This window comes from Argiope bruennichi, chromosome 5 (genome assembly GCF_947563725.1).
Source record: "Argiope bruennichi chromosome 5, qqArgBrue1.1, whole genome shotgun sequence".
Classification (NCBI taxonomy): Eukaryota; Metazoa; Arthropoda; class Arachnida; order Araneae; family Araneidae; genus Argiope; species Argiope bruennichi.
Genome location: NC_079155.1, coordinates 124,956,229 through 124,974,930, shown reverse-complemented (window position 1 = coordinate 124,974,930; position 18,702 = coordinate 124,956,229). Strand labels below are relative to the sequence as shown.

The following is an 18,702-nucleotide window of genomic DNA, read 5'->3' as shown; positions in this document are numbered from 1 at the left end:
CAGGGTGTGCAATAAATTCGTACAAACTTTAAAAAAACCAAAATACAGGAATAAATTGTAGTAAAAGCAAATCATAAAAGTAAAAAATTTCAGTTTGCTCGGATATGATCAGAGGGATATAATATTTTTCCTTCAGGTATAAAGAAAATAATTCCAAAATCTACCAAAAAATGCGCAATCACCCATCATATAGAGACGTTTCATACAAATTAGACAAAAGAAAGTAGATAATGAAATAGAATGCAACAACATGTCTTAAGTAACATTTTAAAATAGAAGATACTCAACATGACCGCTACTACAAGGTATTAGGCAAGTGAGTCACATCATTAGCTTATTACCGCTGAAGGCAGTATGTAAAAATTGATGCCGCAGACAGTTCATTGAATATTATCTTCCACTTATATCAAATGAGCTGGGAAACTCTGGCACACACAAGATTTTAAGTACCCTCACAACCAAAAATTTGCCAAGATCAAGTCTGGTGATCGTGAGGGCCTCTAAAACTCATAACTGATGACCTATCATTCGGTCATCAGTGAAAGTATCTTTCGTATGCAAAGTGGTGAAGATGAAGATGACAAACAACAAATTGTCTTTCCTGCAAATGGTCCTGAAAAGCGTAATATACCATTTTGCAGTGACTGTACAGGCTTCTTATCCGGTTACATGAGGAGAATCAAATGGATTGGTCATGTACATGAGAATTGGAGTCACTTAGGTACGACAATTTTTTATACTGTTAACGACACCATGCAGTGAAAAGTGGACTTCATCTGACCACATAACGTTTAGCAATCATTGTAGATCATGTTTCATTCGGCCGGCACCCATGCAACAAAGTTTAGTCTTTCATTAGTGTTTGCCGTTAATAAATGGTAAAATATTATATATATATATATATATATACAACTGATGGTACTGAGAGACCTCTGTAGCTCAAACCATCAGCCGCAAAGCAACCAAATTTTGTATGGGGACTAATGACGACATGGGAAAAAGGAATCCTCAAAGGTCGAAAAGTTGCCGATAGGGGGAATGTGACGCTTTTGATCTACGCTAAATTAATAACAATGACTTAATTTTTCCACGAATGTGCTTTATTCAAAAAAATAACTTCTATAAATGGTTGCAAATAAAAAAATTAAAAAAGGAGATTCTATTTGGCTTCTCTTTTATTAATCGTTCTTTTGCTTTTATTCAGTAGAATCGCTTTACCGGGGAAGACTATCCTCTATTTTCTTGGATTAAGCATTGCATTCTGTACAGCGTATTCTCTACAGGTGAATGAAACATTTCAGGAGGTATATTCATAATAGTCCGTGATATGTTTTCCTTTAAAACTGATAAGTTGGAGATTCCACCAAGACAATCCTTCGATTTTAAATAACCCCACAGAAAAAAGTCACATGGGATTAGATCCGGGGAACAAGGCGGCCATGCAACACGAAAACAGCGACTAATGACAGTTTCTTCAGTAAAGTGATAGTGCAACAATGGCTGTACAGATGTACCAATATGTGGTGGTGCTCTATCCTGCATAAAGACAATTTTATCTAAGCATTGCCTTTGCTGAAGTTGTGGAATAACAAAACTACTCAGCATATCATGATATCTTTGAGCATTTACGGAAGAGGTCTGCGGTTTTGCTTTGGTAATAGTCTCAAAAAAGTATGGTCCGATGGTAAAATCTACTGTAAAATCACACCAAACAGTTTCTTTTTCAGAATGGAGTGGGATTTCTTGAAATGTGTGGGGTTGTTCAAAAGCCCACATTTCAGAATTCTGAATGTTAACAGCCCTATTCAAATAAAAATGGCCTGTCATCACTCCAGAGAATTGTTCAAGGCCAAGTCTTGTCCACCTCCATTCTGGCAAGAAATGTCAAAGCAAATGTTAATCGAAGATCATAATCTGTAGGTTTTAATTCATGCAAATGACTAATTTTATATGGATAAAATTGAAGATTTTTTCTTAAAACGTTCCATACTGTTGAAGCACTAACATCCAATTGTCGGACAACTCCACGTGTGCTGCTATTAACAGCACACCTGATTTCTTTCAACGATTACAGTCGCAATATACGTGATCCTATCCTCCGATACCGGTTTCCGTCCTCTACCATGCCGAGCTACGAGTGAACCTGTTTTTTCAAATTTTTTAATCAATGTTTTCACTGCATTAATTGATAGAGGTCCTTTACATAAACTGTTTTGACTTCTAAATTCGTGAAGATTGATTAAGATAAAAGAGCTTCACAAGTAATGCACGCTGTGCTAAAGTGAGACGCATTTTACAAATCAACTGATACTTGAAATGATTTTCAATGCCTCGCTTCTTTTTTATAACTCAAAACACTGGCACTGGTGTCCACTACGTAATCGGGATTTTGCATTTTGCAATTTTTCCCCATGTTTTATGCAAAATTTTAGCTGTCTTAAAGTGTAAAGCGCTACATTTTCCTCTATTGGCAACTTTTGGAACTAATTTTTTTTTCCGTAAATACCTTTTTTCATCTCATTAATAGTCCCCGTTTTGATGGCATGAGAAATTTTGCCATTTGTCTACAAAATTTGGTGGCTTTGCATATTCAAAATAAAAGTTCAAAATTTTGGGGAAGATGATAGAAAATTAAGATGCATAACACAATCAGCAGAAGGTTTAAAAATATTTTGCTGAGGAAGCTATTAAGAGTCCATGTTACACAGAATGTTTAATTGAAATTTTAACATCCAGCAATGCAAATAAATCAGTTGGCTCCAAAAAATGGTTAGTATTTATCAAAAAGAATTCAGAAAATTAAATTACCTTCCTCTTACAGGAACCAATGAATCTACCTCATCAAGGAACAGAATGCAAGGTGCAGCTTCTCGTGCCTTTTTAAACAATTCTGAAACTGATTTCTCAGATTCTCCAACATACATATTGAAAACTTGGGAACTCTGGAAAGATAGGAAAGTTTTGATTAAAAAATCTGACTCAAACACAATAAATAAAATAATATATATTTTTATTGACTTCAAAGAATTAATCAAATTCAAATTATTGTCCAAAAAGAAACATTATCCAAAACAAATTATATGAAATCAGTTTATCACAAGATGACTGGATTTAAATGTAACAAGAATTCTAGATTTTTTCTACTATCTCAAATTTGCAAATTTTGAACTTATAAAATGTAGACTCAAATCATTTTCAATTCTTTTAGAACAAATTTATTAATAGAACATTTAGAAAATTATTATAGAAGCAATACCATGACAGAATATAGAGCATTCTTGAAAATTGACATTTATATGTTATCTAAACTATGAAAAATAATTCACTATCATTAAACAAGTATATGAGTAAAGTGTCTGTGCAAGGAAATTTCTCAAGATTATTTATTGAATGTTTAAACAGTTAATACATGTTCTTTATATTACATTAACCATTCTCTAAATACTTACTAATGCAGGCTTCAGATTTTAATCTAATATTTGAGGAGTTATATATATATATATATATATATAAAAAAGATGAAGTAAGCATTACTTACATAAATATATATTATTAATCCTACTAAGTTTATAAATGTTAGCATAAATTCCCTCTCCCCCTCCTCCCCCACAAAAAAGCAAACTAAGTCTATCAGCTACATTTCTTTAAAACTGAAAAACCATAAATTTAATTACTTTAGGAAAAAATAAACTGAAACAAAAAAGAATTTTTAACAAATTATTTGTAAAGATTTTTTTGATTTCTTAATGGAATTATTTAGAAATATTGTGAATATTACAAGATTCTGAATAATTTAACCCTAGATGACTAAACTTAAATCAGAATGAATATTCTGTAACTAATCCTTCGCCTAAAAGATTATGAACTAAAAACAAATATAATCTATAATTAAATTATTTCAAATAAATTAGTGCAACTTAAGAGAATTATTATAATAATTCAATATTTAGAAAATAGAAATAATTTTACAAATCAAAAAGGTACCATGAGTAAATGCAATAGTAACATCTTGAATTCTCAAAATTAGTTAAAAGCCTCAGTAGCCTCTTAGACGATTGTTTAGTTACCTAGGGTTAAAATGAAATCAAATTGTTAGACTGACATATCTGAAATTCCAAAAATTAATTTTATTCTTAGTTTACTATGCAATATTTATAAATGTTTCATAAAAGAGTTGTCATCTGCCTTCCACTAGAATTAATAATCTCCTTGTGACCAGAAAAGGATTTTTTTTTTTTAAAAAATTTTACTCAATGATAAAGAAGAGCTACATAGATTTGAAGTATAGAGCCTGTGAGCCACAGATGAATTGATATGGCACAAACAATCTACCAATCTTATTTTAAAAAATCATCTGTATTCTTAAAATCATTTATGAATTAAATGTTATTTGATAGCATTTTCTATTCCTGCAAATGATATAGTTTCATACATCAGACAATTTTACTTAACAACAATCATTGTGGAGCTAGGAATATCATTTACTGTGCCAATTCAATCTATGCCAAGTCCTAAGATAATCAACAAAATTGGCAACCTGAGCTCTCTGCTATATTAGCTGTCAGGAAATATGAAAAGAGGTTGAAATTATCTAAAATTTCATCTTTAATTTTTACCTTAATATTTATAAAATTTAATTGACTTTCTGAAGCCAAAGCCTTTGCTATCATTGTTTTACAACAACCTGGTGGCCCATACAACAGAATACCTCTCGGAGGAACTATTTTGAATTTTCTCAATTTGTCTGGATGTTTCAAAGGCCAGTCAACCATTTCTTTCACAGCGTCTTTAACCTCATTCATTCCTCCTATATCACTCCATTTGACCTAGAATGTAAAAAGAAACAAAGCATAAGATTTTAAGTAATATATCAGATACTAGTAACAATAATTTTTTAAAATTTAAAATAGCAAAATAAAATTTTAATTCAAATTAATAAAGGAAGGGTATACATAAATTCCATGTACCTCTAATGAGTCATAATTACTTTGAGAAAAGAGTAAGTTATCAAATTATCAAAAAAAGTAGTGGGAAATTGCAAAATACAAGCTATCTTAATCTTTTACTACACATTAAGACATTTCATTCAGCTTATTAAGCAACTGCATTAGCACGATTACTTTTTTAATTCTGATTAACTTGCATTGTATTCATTTACTTTTCATTGTATACACTTAAAATAGTGAAAGGCATTAAGATGATAATGAATTTGCAAAATAGAAAAGAGGGTATGTATTTTATGTTCATGAAAAAGATTCTTAAAGCTTTAGGGTGGAAAAATTAGAAAATAACTGAAGCCAATTTTTATATCTAAAGATGAAAAAAATTCAAAGTTGTGATGATCAGTAAATTCTAGAATCAAATCAAAGTTGTGATAATCAGGTAATTCTAGAAATGTAACAGTTTTCTAAATTTCTGATCATAAAATTTTTCGATTTTTAAAATAATGTTTTTAAAAAGCATCATATGAAAGGTTTTTTTTCAAAAATTATGCAGCTTTCAATATTACAAAAATATTTCTTCAATAACTCCCAACAACTTTGAATCATTAGTAAAAGATATTTGATATTCTTAAATATTAAATTACATTGAACTCATTTTAAAATGTTAATTGCATTGGTATAATGAATATAATGAACATATGAATTAGGAATTTGTTTGAATATGAATAAACAATTAACCTTAAGTACTTAAGATTAATTATTTACAACCTAAGAATATCTATACCACAAATTGATATTTTATTTAGTGATGATGAGCAAGGACTACTAGCACAATAAGTAAATTAATGATCAACATGAAAATTAATGATCTAAAATTTTTTATATATTATAATTTGCAAATGGAAATTCAAAATAAAGTTCCAATTTTTGCATCAAACACAGACTAGGTGGTATTTATTTATAGGAATAAAAGAGAAACTAAAATATTCAATATTTAAATTTTTAATGTATAAAAATGTGATCAAACATGCACTGAGTGACCAATTATTATGATCACCCTCTCAATACAATTTTGGACCACTATGTGGCCTTAATACTTGATGGATTTTTCTTGGCATGGACTCTATGAGATATTGGTAGGTGATATGAGGAATTTGAGACCATATCCAATGAACCACATTTTCCAATTCCTTAAGATTTGATGGTATGCATCAGATTGCCTAATGCTCCATGTGATCTCATCCCATAGATTCTCAACTGGATTGAAATCTGGTAATTGTGCAAGTCAACAAAGCCAGATAAAGTTTTCGTCATTTTCTTAGAATGATCTGCAAACAATGCCAGCTTTATGATAGGGAGCATTATCCGGCTGAAAGTATTCATCCCTGGCAGGATACATTAACAAGATGCATCTGATCAGTGATAATACTTAAATAACTTTAGGCATTCAGATGTTATTCCATAGTAATCACAGGACTATACAATGGCAAGAAAAGATCTTTAAATCATAATATTGCCTCCACCAGCTTGTAGTATTATGGCAATGCAATTGGGGGCCTATGCTTTCATGCTGTTTACTCCATATTTGTACCATGCCATCTGCATGATATTATTAAAAATATGTTTCAACAGACCACATGACTTTTTTCTAGTTATCTACTATGCAATCCTTCTACTCCAAACTGGAGAAGGCAGAGAGAAGAGGCTTTCAAACACGTCGGCTTCCATAGCCTCTAACAAACAGTTCATTTGGAGATCTTCCTTGTTGCTTCTTTATTAAGATTCCAGTAATTTGATGTACTATAGCTTTTTTGTTGAGCTGGCCAACTCTGGCAAGCATCCTTTCAGACGTAAGGACCACAAGCTTGAAACTGAGACTTGGTTATCTGCTTAGTAGTCCCCCTCTCTGTAAACATTAATATCTGTTGCTCTCGAATACTTCACAAGTGCTTCCATTTTGCTGATACTAGTTCCAATGCTTGGAATACATAAAATCATGCCTCATTCAAACTCAATTAAATGCATTTTGTCAACTTTTTCTCAAGTAATACAGTGCAAAAGATGCTTCACTTATTCTGTATTCACTTTTTTATAGCTATCACACCGTCTAAAGGCAACAGCATGAAATTATGGTTGATCTGCATATAAATGTCAAGTGGTCATAAAAATTTGAAAACTCTGTGCATATTACATGACTTTGGAGAAATAATAGCAAAAAAAAACTATTAATAAATAATATCAACAGCAAAAAAGTAAGCTAATTGTTGCCATACAAAAAAATATACAAATGAGAAATCTCGAACTACAACAAAAACTATTTGTGAAAGAAAAAGAGTTGAAACAACACAAATTAATAAATTCTAACTCTCTTTTTATAAATCCATATTAACCTATTTTAAAAATAAATCACTTCACAACTTTTTTTTAATTCTGTAAGTAGATTTACTAGTTATGAATATGTACAATAAAATAAATTTCATAATTCATTTGATTGTAAAATCAATTGCTCCCTACAAAAAAAATGTAATCAAATCTTTCTTCAAATATGACATGCATTAAATTACATATAGAAAAATATAATGTCTATAAACTTAAATTAAAAACAAAAAGAAAACAGATTTATGATCTTGGGGTATTTGCTATAATATTCATTCAAAATATTTTGAAACATAGTACACATATAAGTAAAAATTCATAAAAATGCATGCAGACATATAATACGCATACAAACTCTCCATAAAATTTTTAATCAAGAGCAAAATATTTAGTAAATTTAAGGCAACTTACATTTGGAACTTCTAATCTTATTTTTTCCATTGATGAAGGTTTTATATTCAAGAAACTCTTTTGGAGATGGCTAAAAGTAATGTGACACTCTGAAGAATTATCTTCAATTACTTTCAGATAAGCTGAAATAATTAAAAATCATCAAAAACTAGTATTACAAACATAAAAATTTCAAAGAAGGGGAAGAAGTGAATTTAAATTGAAATATATACCATCCTGACATAATCTTTTTATGTCACCACCAGTAAATCCATGAGCCAAATTAGATATTTCACAAATTTGATCATTGGTTACATCATTTTCATACATTTTTAAAATCTTCTGTGCTATCTAAAATATGAAACATATACAATTATTTTTTGTAAAAGCATGGATGCCTCATCAATTTTGAAACATGCAATGTTGCAAGAAAATATATAAGTGCATTTGGTTATTACAATACAAAGTTAAAATAAGTCATTTTCATTTCTATTATAATAATTTCTTATGTTTAATATCAGAGCTTATAACCTCTGTATTTTAACAGTTAAGTATGAGTAGATTTTAATGTTTGTCTAGTCTGCTCTATTCACAGGTATTGTAAAATGTTTAAAAAGCATACTCAAATGTTTATTTGTCCATCTCAAGATCAATTACATTAATCTATAAAATTAATTCATAAAAGAAGATTAAGATATGCCGTAAACAATAATTGTTGTCTTCAAGCAAATATTAAAATGAATTCATTAAAAAAACGTCAATGAAAACATTTCAGGAGAGCAGAAATTTTAATATATATGTATGTATGTATGTATGTATTAGATACATTACTGGAAGAATGACAATTTCTAATTTTCCCTGTGCCTCTATGTCATTGATCTAAAAAAAGATGAATGTCCAATTGATGTATAAATGCCTTCCCCTGTTTATCCATCATATCGCAATTCATACTTATGGATTCTGACAGGGTTACCATTTAAATCTTAAAATTCTCTGTGTTTTTTGTGTACACACATGTAATATAAAAGGAAATGTGCGAACAGCACTGATGTGCTAATTTTAATGGATTAATAATACACCGTAGTTTTAATCAGTGGAAAAGACAAGGAAAGTTAGCAATAATTTTTAAGATTACCTTAAATAATATATTAAATAGTATATTAAAAGAATGTTTATATTTACATACAGAAAAAAAATTATCTTTATTTATTACTCAGCATTTAGCAAGACAAAATTTATGTATTACAAGAGGGGGAGATATTGATCACTTTTGATGCTCTACAATTGTATTTCGTGCAAAATTACGGACTGAGATAAAACACAAAATAACATTCTTGCTATTATGATACAAACCATCTACTTCACCAAAGCTTTTCACTAATTTGAGTATTAAATTTCTGCAATTTTCTACAAATTTTTGAATTAGCAGTTTAATTTTTCCTCCTTTTTGCAGGAATTACCTAGCTAAGTAACTTTTCTGTTGGATACTTTTTTTCCCCTGAACTTTTCCTTTTTTTTTTTTTTTTTTTTTTGTACAGTTGCAAAATGCTTTGCACATGCTAATTTAACATACTAAAGCAAATCTTTTGAAATCAGAAAATTTAAAATACTACCATAAAACATTAAGACATCATAAGCAGTTCAGATTAATTAACAAATTTTCCTTCAGATTATCAACAAGCATATTGGATACTAAATCCACCTTCCATAGTCGCATTGGCCATGTGATAACATAAGAGTTATCATTATAACTTTACCTAAACCAGGAAATCCTTTTGATTTCAAAATATTTAATAGAAATCATCTAAATGAATTTTTCTATTAAATGAATCAAAACTGTTCTTTCTTTGTATTCACTTTTTAGTTTATTCAGAAGAAATTCAAATTGGATATTTGCACAATTTGAACAAACCAGAAAAATTTGTACTTTAGAATAAATAAGTTGAAGCAATTAAATATTCCTTTTCACATAATAATGCATTGTTCTTCAAGAAATATGGATTTAAACAAGATGCAGTTTTTAAACTAGCAAAATTTTTGGACATGTGGTCAAATATTTTTTATAACATTCTTCATAAATGTAAAACACTCTGCTAAAAAGTATCTTTTTTTAGTTTTAGTAATCCTATTAGTAAACAAATAACTTGTAGTCTCTAATCTAATATCAGTATTTTTTTCTCTATCAAAAATAAACTATCTAATTTTTTTCACCTTTGATTAGGTTTCTTCTAACAATATTTTTCATTAATTGTTTAACAAGAATGAAAAGATTTTCATATAAAAAAGGCACCAATGGTTCAACAGTCTGAAATTTTTAAAGAAACATTTGAAAAATAAGAGAAAAAACTAATTTCAGAAATAATCAATTTATCCTGATAAGCATTATCATTTATGGCATATCCAGGCAACACATTTAGCTGAAATATATGCTTTTTTTTTCCCTATATAGTCAAAAACTTTTAACAGCATTTAACACATTTGCAAACACTGACATTTCCTACCCAGAAGATAGAATAAAACTTCAATGGAAATTCAGAAGAACCTCTAACTTCCATGAAATTGGCACATCTAGCTGGGTTATCTTTAAATATTCTATACATGGTTCTTACAGTAACATCTACTTTCTATCCAGTAAATTTGTGTCCATACTGAAATGCTCTCTGGATTATGTGTAATCCACAAGTACCTAAATCTAATATTTTACAGTTATTTTTGCTAGAAAATTCTTCTTTGATATGTTTTTAAAAATTTTTATTTCCATTTACTTCATCCATATTAAAGTAACTATAAGTTCAAACGATATAACTTTTTTAGTAATTCTTGAGCAATGGTATACTTTAAAAACACTGAATTCCAATATCTTATGGAGACTCCATTAATTGATTCACACTAATATCATACAATACAATTCATTAGTAATTAATTTCATTAGCATGAATTAATAAAATCGATATAATAAAATTATTTTGTGAAATGTTGTTCAAAGCTTCGTCAAAGCATATTGCAAAATTTTATTATTTAAAGATTTTGTAAAAGATTGTTGAAAAAATGAAGTTAATCCATAACAAATAATGCCCAACATTTTTGTGGGACTGAATGTAAATTTTTGGCTCTGACAATTAATGTTCTTTCATTTTAGGAGCCATGGCTATAATCCTTTATTCTTGCAATGTTTAGAGATCAGTACTTTTCAGATGAATAAAAAAAAGGAACTGAGAAACTTAAGGTTCCCTGTACTTTCCAATTTTTATAGAAACTTTCAAGTTTTCCTCCATTTTTCTTGTTTTATTAGATGGTTTTTAAATTCTCTGTATTTTCCCAGTTTTCCCCTTAATATGGCAACCCTTTCTGAGAACAAATCCGAGTTGTAAGAAAAAACAAATTAAGGCAATAATGATATTAAAAAACATTCCCTGGAAAAAATAGGATTTTATAACAAAGTTTTTGTTTTAATGTTATTAATAAACTATTTTAATCTTCAGTTACATTTTGTCATTATGAATAAAAAATTGGTAAACATTAGTTTTTCATTTTGATAATTATAGAAGATGCAGTAGCCCTGATGGACAACTTCTCATTGAGAAAATATAAAAACATAAAATATTTCCAACTAATTTCAATGGATTACTCATACCTGAACTCTATTAGAAGCAGATGGTATGGTAAATTTTATTTTTTCATCCATTAAACCAGGTTTCTGCAGATTTGCAGGAATAGAATTTTCATTCTGACATGTGGCAATCACCAGTATTGAGGCAGATGAATCCTTTCAAATAAAAATGTATTGAGATCATTAAAAAGAAGGATAAAAGTAATACTATAAAAACTGAAAGAACTATGCATCCTAATTCTAAAATAAATGTTACTAATTAAATTAGCTGCATTAAATTTCCAGTTGGGTATTACCAAGACTTTCAAAATACATGCATTTCCAGTGTAAAAATGATTACTATGTTTTAAATATATTGTAAATGACTATATATAATAATAATACATTAAAAATTGTTATTTTTAATCCTTTTACTAAATTTTAACCACTGAATTTGATATTAGTTTTACCAATTTATACATCTATAAACAACCTTCTAAAACCAAATTTTTCATTTTATTATTTAATAAATTTTTAATATGAAAGGAAATATCAGATAAAACAAATAAAATTCTTTTTCAAAACTCCTCTTTATTCCTTTTTAAATAATAGTTCACTGAAATGCATAGTATAATAATAACCACATTTGCTAAATTTCCTTAAAAGGCAACAAACACTTTCAATGAATGTAAATCAAATTCCAACTAATATGAAATATAAATAATAAAAATGACTTTGTTGATTATTTTATTGCTTTAAAAATTTTAAATCATTGCCTTAATTTAAAAAAATTATCAATAAAACTTTTTTTTAAATTTTAGTTCTAATTTAATGCAAAAAATTAATGATATATTCCAATCAAATAAAAATATTATAACAAAGTGATCAGATAAACTTTATTTTTATTCACTCCTTTATTATATTTTTTATCAAAGGTAAATATTAAAGTGAAATATCATTTTTCTGTAAATATAACAGCAGACAAATTATACACAAAATGAAGCACTTTAGTGTTTAAAACATTATCTCTTATCAACTCTGCAGTATTAACTCACTGTACTTGGGGAGCATTTTAGCTGTTATTAAGCAAATGCAAAATTAACATAGACTGAGACCAAATCTGATTACAATTTGTCATTGTGAATTATAAATTATATCTTTAAACATAAAGAAATCATTCATTTTAATCTTTATTTAGTTTTACTCCTTGTCCTTTTGTTTAAACATAGATTTGGAATATAACAAAATAACTTATTCTCAATTACAATTCACAAATTTAGTTGTGAAATGAATAACTCTGGATTTTATCCATTCATTAGGATAAAATAGTACCATAAATAAGTTATATATATATTGGAAATTTAATACACTATATAAAATAAAAAATATAGAGAAATTACTCAACAGATGTTTAAAAAAACTCAATACAAATTACCAGTATTTTGTATATTAAGGAAGAAAAGTCATTTTGCAGATCTTTATTTTCACAAAGCTTGTCAATATCGTCTGTAAGAATTAAACTGGGTGATCTATTCAACCATAGAAAAGAAAACATGAAAAAATGAATTTGTAGCACATAAAGGAGTAGAAGATTATAAATTTATGCACATAAAGAAGTAATTTCTACACAATGTACTCACTCAGCTTCAATTTTTTTTATTAGTTTCTTTAGAAGATGAAAGCCACTACATAAAAAAAAAAAAATGTTTATAAATAAAAATAACACAAACAATGGAGAAATTCTTTCTAATATACAAAAATTTAAGTAACACTTATAACATTAGTATCAATTTTTTTCCTAACAGCTCTCCATGAATTTTTAATGCTACAATATAATAATAATTTCATAGTCCAAGGCAGATGAATGAAATCATACATATTTATTAATTACCTAGGTTTAAAAATATGGAAAGATTTTTGTAAATTTCATTAACAATGATATATCAAGAATGACAATACTCTCTTCAAATTTTGACAATACACCAGTAGGGAGATATTTATCCCTAATAGTTATAACATATCCTAGTCTTGTGCACTGCTCTAAAGAAAGCAGGTATGGATCTTGTAACTATAAAACTTTTAGCTCATAATTAGCTTGGTTTTTATACTTAAAGTAGAGTACAAGTTAGAAAATTGCATTTTTTAATCAAAATTTGAATTTTTTTTTTTTTTTTCCAATGAGATGTGGTGTTAATAAAAAACATACTTCAAAGTTTGTAAAAATTCCAACTGAACATTTTTCTATCAAAAATTATTACAGATTTTAAGTATTATCAATGCACATAATTTGTTAAAAAATTTCATGTGAAATATAGGTGGAATGATTATTGCACATTTTGTTTTCAATTGAAGCACAAAATGATCAATTATATTAATTACTAGAATAATTTAATTTAACAACTTCCCATCAAATTTTATTCACTTAGTTTAACTCTGCAATTAACTCTGCAAATAAACATTTATATTTTTATTTTATTTTTGCAAATAAATAAAAAAAAAGGCAGAAAAAGAATTTATCAAATATTTAATACAGATCTATTCTGTTAATGCACAAGACACATAAAAATTTTTACCTATCTAACTTCTTGCATTTTTTAACTATAGGGTAGCAAGCAGAAACAGTTTTCCCATTGTCAGATTTTATGCAAATTTGATACAGCACTAAAATTTTAGTATCAGTTAGCTGAATAAATTCTCGTTGTTGTCCAACAGATGGCGTTACTGGAACTGATTTCGTTAGTTTATGATTGTGATCCATCTATTTACAAGCACTATAAGAAAACTTGAAATTCAGTGTATGTTATTTCGCCGAAGTGCAAACAACTTTATTTTTCATTGCGTTAAATATGTCAAATTTTGTGCCAAAAAATGAACAATAGCGGGAATTTTATTGCACTATTTTATTTTTTTTAAAAATCTGCAATTGAAGCTTACAGAATTCTTGTTGAGACTTACGGAACTATGCTCTGTCTGAAACAATTTGTAGAGATTAGTTAAGGCGTTTTAAAAATAATGATTTTGATCTAAAAGATAAAGAACACTGGTGCACCAAAGAAGTTTGGAGACGAACAATTTGAATCATTACTTCATGAAGACTCATGTCAAATGCTAGCTGAACTTGCAGAATCATTAGAAGTTGATCACACAACAGTTTCGAAACGTTTGATAGCATTAGGTATGATTCAACAGCAAGGTCATTGGTTGCCGTACGAGTTGAAATCGAGACGTCGTCTTTTCCCGTGTCAAAAACTGCTTCAACGGCAGAAAATGAAATGACTTTTGCATCGTATCACAACTGGCGATGAAAAATGGATACACTATGATAACTCTAAGCGTAGAAAATCATGGGGTAAACCCGGCCATCGTCAGCAAAGCTGAATATCCATGGTTCCAAGCTTCTGTTCTGCATTTGGTGGGATCAGTTGGGTATAATTTATTATGAGCTGCTCAAACCAAATGAAACCATCATGGGAGATCGCTACAGACTATAGTTGGAGCCATTAAGCCGAGCATTAAAGGAAAAACGCCCGCTATACAAGCAGACACGACAAGGCAGCATGACAACGCTCGGCCACAAGTAGCAAAACCGGTAAAAAACCTACTTGAAAACGCTTAGAGGGATGTCCTACCTCACCTGCTGTATTCACCGGACATTGCCCCTTCCAATTACCACTTGTTCCAGTCGATGACACATGGCCTCGCTGAGCAGCACTTCCATTCTTATGAAAATGCCCAAAATTGGGTCGACTCTTGGATAGCCTCAAAAGACGTATCATTTTTTTCGACGTCGAATTGAAATGTAGTATCTAGCGATGAACAATATTTTCAGTAACATGTTTTTTAATGATTTTTTAAATATAAAACATTAATTTTCACAAAAAAAACAGAGAGAACTTATTCAATATCCCAATATAATAATTATATACAAATTTTCAACCATCTAACTCAGGCCAATTTTACGCTACTACAGTCACAGACAAAGTTTTTCAGAGTCAAGCAAATTTAAAGGGTGAAATTCATTTAAATCTCAAATCTCAGTTTTTAATAACTACAACACATTCTATTTAAGATACAATACCATTAGTTGCCAGATGTAAAGCTGCCAAATCTTATTACGTATTCTTATCACCAAATCTTAATAATAAACATTGGTGTTAATATGATAGAATCATTATTCAATTTTGCGGTTGATAAAGACCCAACTAGTTAAATGGTTCCTTATTTCTACATTTTTAATATATGAGGAAAGTAAAAATGAGCATATTTAAATGCATACATATTTTATTACATACCATTATTTATGCATGTCTTTCTTTAATTGTATACATACATAGATAAGAGATAAATGTTTTTTTGAGAAAAAAGAGCATACCTACAAAAGATAATATTCTTGATGTTGTAAATAGGCAACAGATTTCCATATTCATTTTGGATTGTATCTATTAAAAAACTTTTACCAGTTCCAGGAGGACCAATAATTAAAATTCCTTGAGTACCAAAAGCAAGATCTAAATTGAGAAACAGCCAAATTATCTAATTTAGCTTTAATTCATCATACAAAATTAATATTTTATTTTTAAACTAACATTAATTAAATTATATAAACTATTTGTTATTTAATTAGTTTATCTAATGAGGCATATACATCCACAGATTTGAATCATCCAATTAAGATTTTTCAAAACATTATACATAAAAATAAATGCAATGTTAAACATAAATTCTTTCTACCTTATTACATACTAGCCGCCTTTGGCGACCAGCCGGTTCACCAGTATTACCACTCACTACAATTTTCAATTAAATATTTTCAGTAACTTGTCTCTTAATAGCTTCTCAAACAAAACATTTTTAATCTTCAAATTTTGATAGTCATACCAAACTTATATTGTTGTTTAGATCGTTTACTATATATATTTTCCTAATTTGTTGTCATTTCCGGTAAAACTTCAACTTTAATTTAAAGTGGAAATGCTGAGATTGCAATTAATATAAAGTTATTTTTTATTGAAACCAAGCATTTTATTTTATTTATCATTTTTATTGTTATTTATTTATTATTATTATTATTGAATATGAGTACTGCAAACAGAATTGCTCGGTATTTGTCTTATGTGAATTACAAAATATTTTTCATAATTTATTTAATATCTCAAAGAATAATTCAACAAAAATTTCTCAGAATAAGCATAAAATTCAGTTTTTAGTTTTGCTTTCAAAAGGATTGAAATGAAATTTATAATAATATTTTGTTTCGGCCTATAAATAAATTTAAAAAATTATGAAGTCTAAATTTAATGCAGTAAGGTATCATATTCTGAGAAATATTCTGGACACACCAAATTTTAAATAAATGAATGAATGTTTCTATTTTCAATGATCAACTAAGACTGATTTATGAATTTTTCCATTTTATCCGTAGTTTTCCGTGATTATGACATTAGGTTTTTCTGTCCTCATAACCATAGCTATTTACAGAAACTGAAAAAAAAATTCTGATCTTGTTCTACCAAATCAAAAGCAAACAAGGAAAACATTAACAGCTAATATTTTAGAAAGTTTTTGAAAAAATTATATTTTGTAACACTAAGAAAAGAAAAAATACTTAACAAAAATCCTATCCCATATCGTGATTTATTTGACTATACTTAGTTACTGTTTATTTTACTATCATAAATTCTTATACGAAATTTATAGTATAAAAGTAAGCATAAAGTGCATAATTTATCACATAGAAAAGAAGTATGCAGGATAATTATATTTGAATATCCCAATTCTGCAGGAAAGAAAACAAAACAAAGTATAACCTTCATGTTCTTTAGAAATTGCAAATAATAGTTGAATATTTAAATCTGATACAGTTATAAGTGTTCATCACAAGACCCTCCAAACATACAAACAACCAAAGTGGATGTGATAATTCATTCCTTACTTTCCAGCATCTTTGATGTGATACTTTGAAAGCCTACAGATATACATGTTTTAAATTCATCAATGCCAGTTAGTAGCAGTGAAAGAAACACCTGCTATTTGATGTAGCCCAATTAAAAAATTTAAAAAATCAAATATTGCCATCACAAATATCTAAATGTTTTCAAAGCTTCACCCCAAACATGCAGAAAAAAACTGTAGAATGAATAATGCACCGCTTTAGCATCCTTTTGATTTCTGGCGGTGCTCACTTTAAACATTTATATCTGTGTCAAATTTAAATTTTCAATTGTTATTTTCGACTTCCGATTAATAACAAGATTGTACTTTTATTTGTTTCTTTTAACAGACCTTCAAAGTTGGGATATTCGTTTATAATCATCTTATAGTTAAATTGCAGACAGTTTTTCAATCTAAAAAAGTTTTGAAAAATATAGGTAGGGAATAAGAACTTTAAAACAGCATTTGAAATGGCAAGAAGTTGAATGATAACTAAAGCTGATGCCACACAAACAAGTCAAATAATTCATCTTTTGCGAGCCAAGTATATCTAGTGCATAGTATGTTGAATGTTATGATCTATAATTTAATTACTTACTTTTGATGGTAAAAGAAGAAATAGCAGTTGTTGCTGCTACAGTGGTAGTTAAAAAAATGAGACATAGAAGATATAAAAAAAAAATTTAATATTTTATTTTTAGATAAGCCTAGAAAACAGCTTATATAAAGAAATTAAAATTTAATGTTTCATAATTTCCATTTTAGTATTTTAATTTTCCACAGAAAAAAAAGATAAGATTTATTATTTACTACTTGATTCAGAAATAAATTCTGAAAGCATCTGAAAATTTTTTATAGAAAGTCAACAGAAGATTTTGAATATTTATTGAATGAAACTGTTCCAAAAATTAAAAAATAAAATGCCTATATGTAAAAAGTAATTTCAAGGAAAGAAAGCAATAACTCTATGATTTTGGTAGCTGAGAATAGTTTAAACTATAAAATATATATATTTTTTTTAGACTTTTCTACCAAATATTTATTTTCACAAATCACTAAGATAAAAAGACTAAAGTAAAATATAAATTCTTTTAATATATTTTTTATAGCTAATCTACCCTTTTTAAAAGTACGAAATCATAAATAAGGAATGTAATTTTATGCAACAAAAAAAAAAAACCCTACAAAATATGCAAGGAATATATAATAACAAGAGAAATTATAATTTTTCCTGCTTTGTATAGTAATGACTTACAAATTATTTAAAAATTTTGTTACAATTTCTTCAGCGCAACCTTAGGATAGGACAAATTGATCATTGATGAATTTACAAGAAATAGTAAAATGATACTAAATACATTAACTAGCCAGTGTTAACAAATAAAAAATAATAGAAACTGAAAGTTGACTTTATTCTGAAAGCTGATATTTGAGCACCTTAGTTTTGATGTTATTGAAACTGAAAAGACTGCA

At 28.1% G+C, this 18,702-nt stretch overlaps 1 protein-coding gene across 2 annotated transcripts in view; it reads right to left on the bottom strand.

Moving 5' to 3' along the window:
- The window catches only part of LOC129968671 (ribosome biogenesis protein SPATA5-like), a 28,243-nt gene that overhangs the window by 4,863 nt on the left and 4,678 nt on the right, over positions 1 to 18,702 (bottom strand). The window contains exons 4-11 of one of the 2 annotated variants that reach the window (XM_056082798.1): positions 15,671 to 15,806; positions 12,939 to 12,983; positions 12,734 to 12,827; positions 11,344 to 11,475; positions 7,943 to 8,060; positions 7,731 to 7,852; positions 4,617 to 4,826; positions 2,809 to 2,942 (exon numbers count right to left, since the gene is read on the bottom strand). In XM_056082798.1, the coding sequence (XP_055938773.1) occupies positions 2,809 to 2,942; positions 4,617 to 4,826; positions 7,731 to 7,852; positions 7,943 to 8,060; positions 11,344 to 11,475; positions 12,734 to 12,827; positions 12,939 to 12,983; positions 15,671 to 15,806 (991 nt within the window). Of the gene's footprint in view, positions 1 to 2,808; positions 2,943 to 4,616; positions 4,827 to 7,730; positions 7,853 to 7,942; positions 8,061 to 11,343; positions 11,476 to 12,733; positions 12,828 to 12,938; positions 12,984 to 14,932; positions 15,105 to 15,670; positions 15,807 to 18,702 lie in introns of those variants that run through there. The other variant, XM_056082799.1, reaches the window with a different exon arrangement.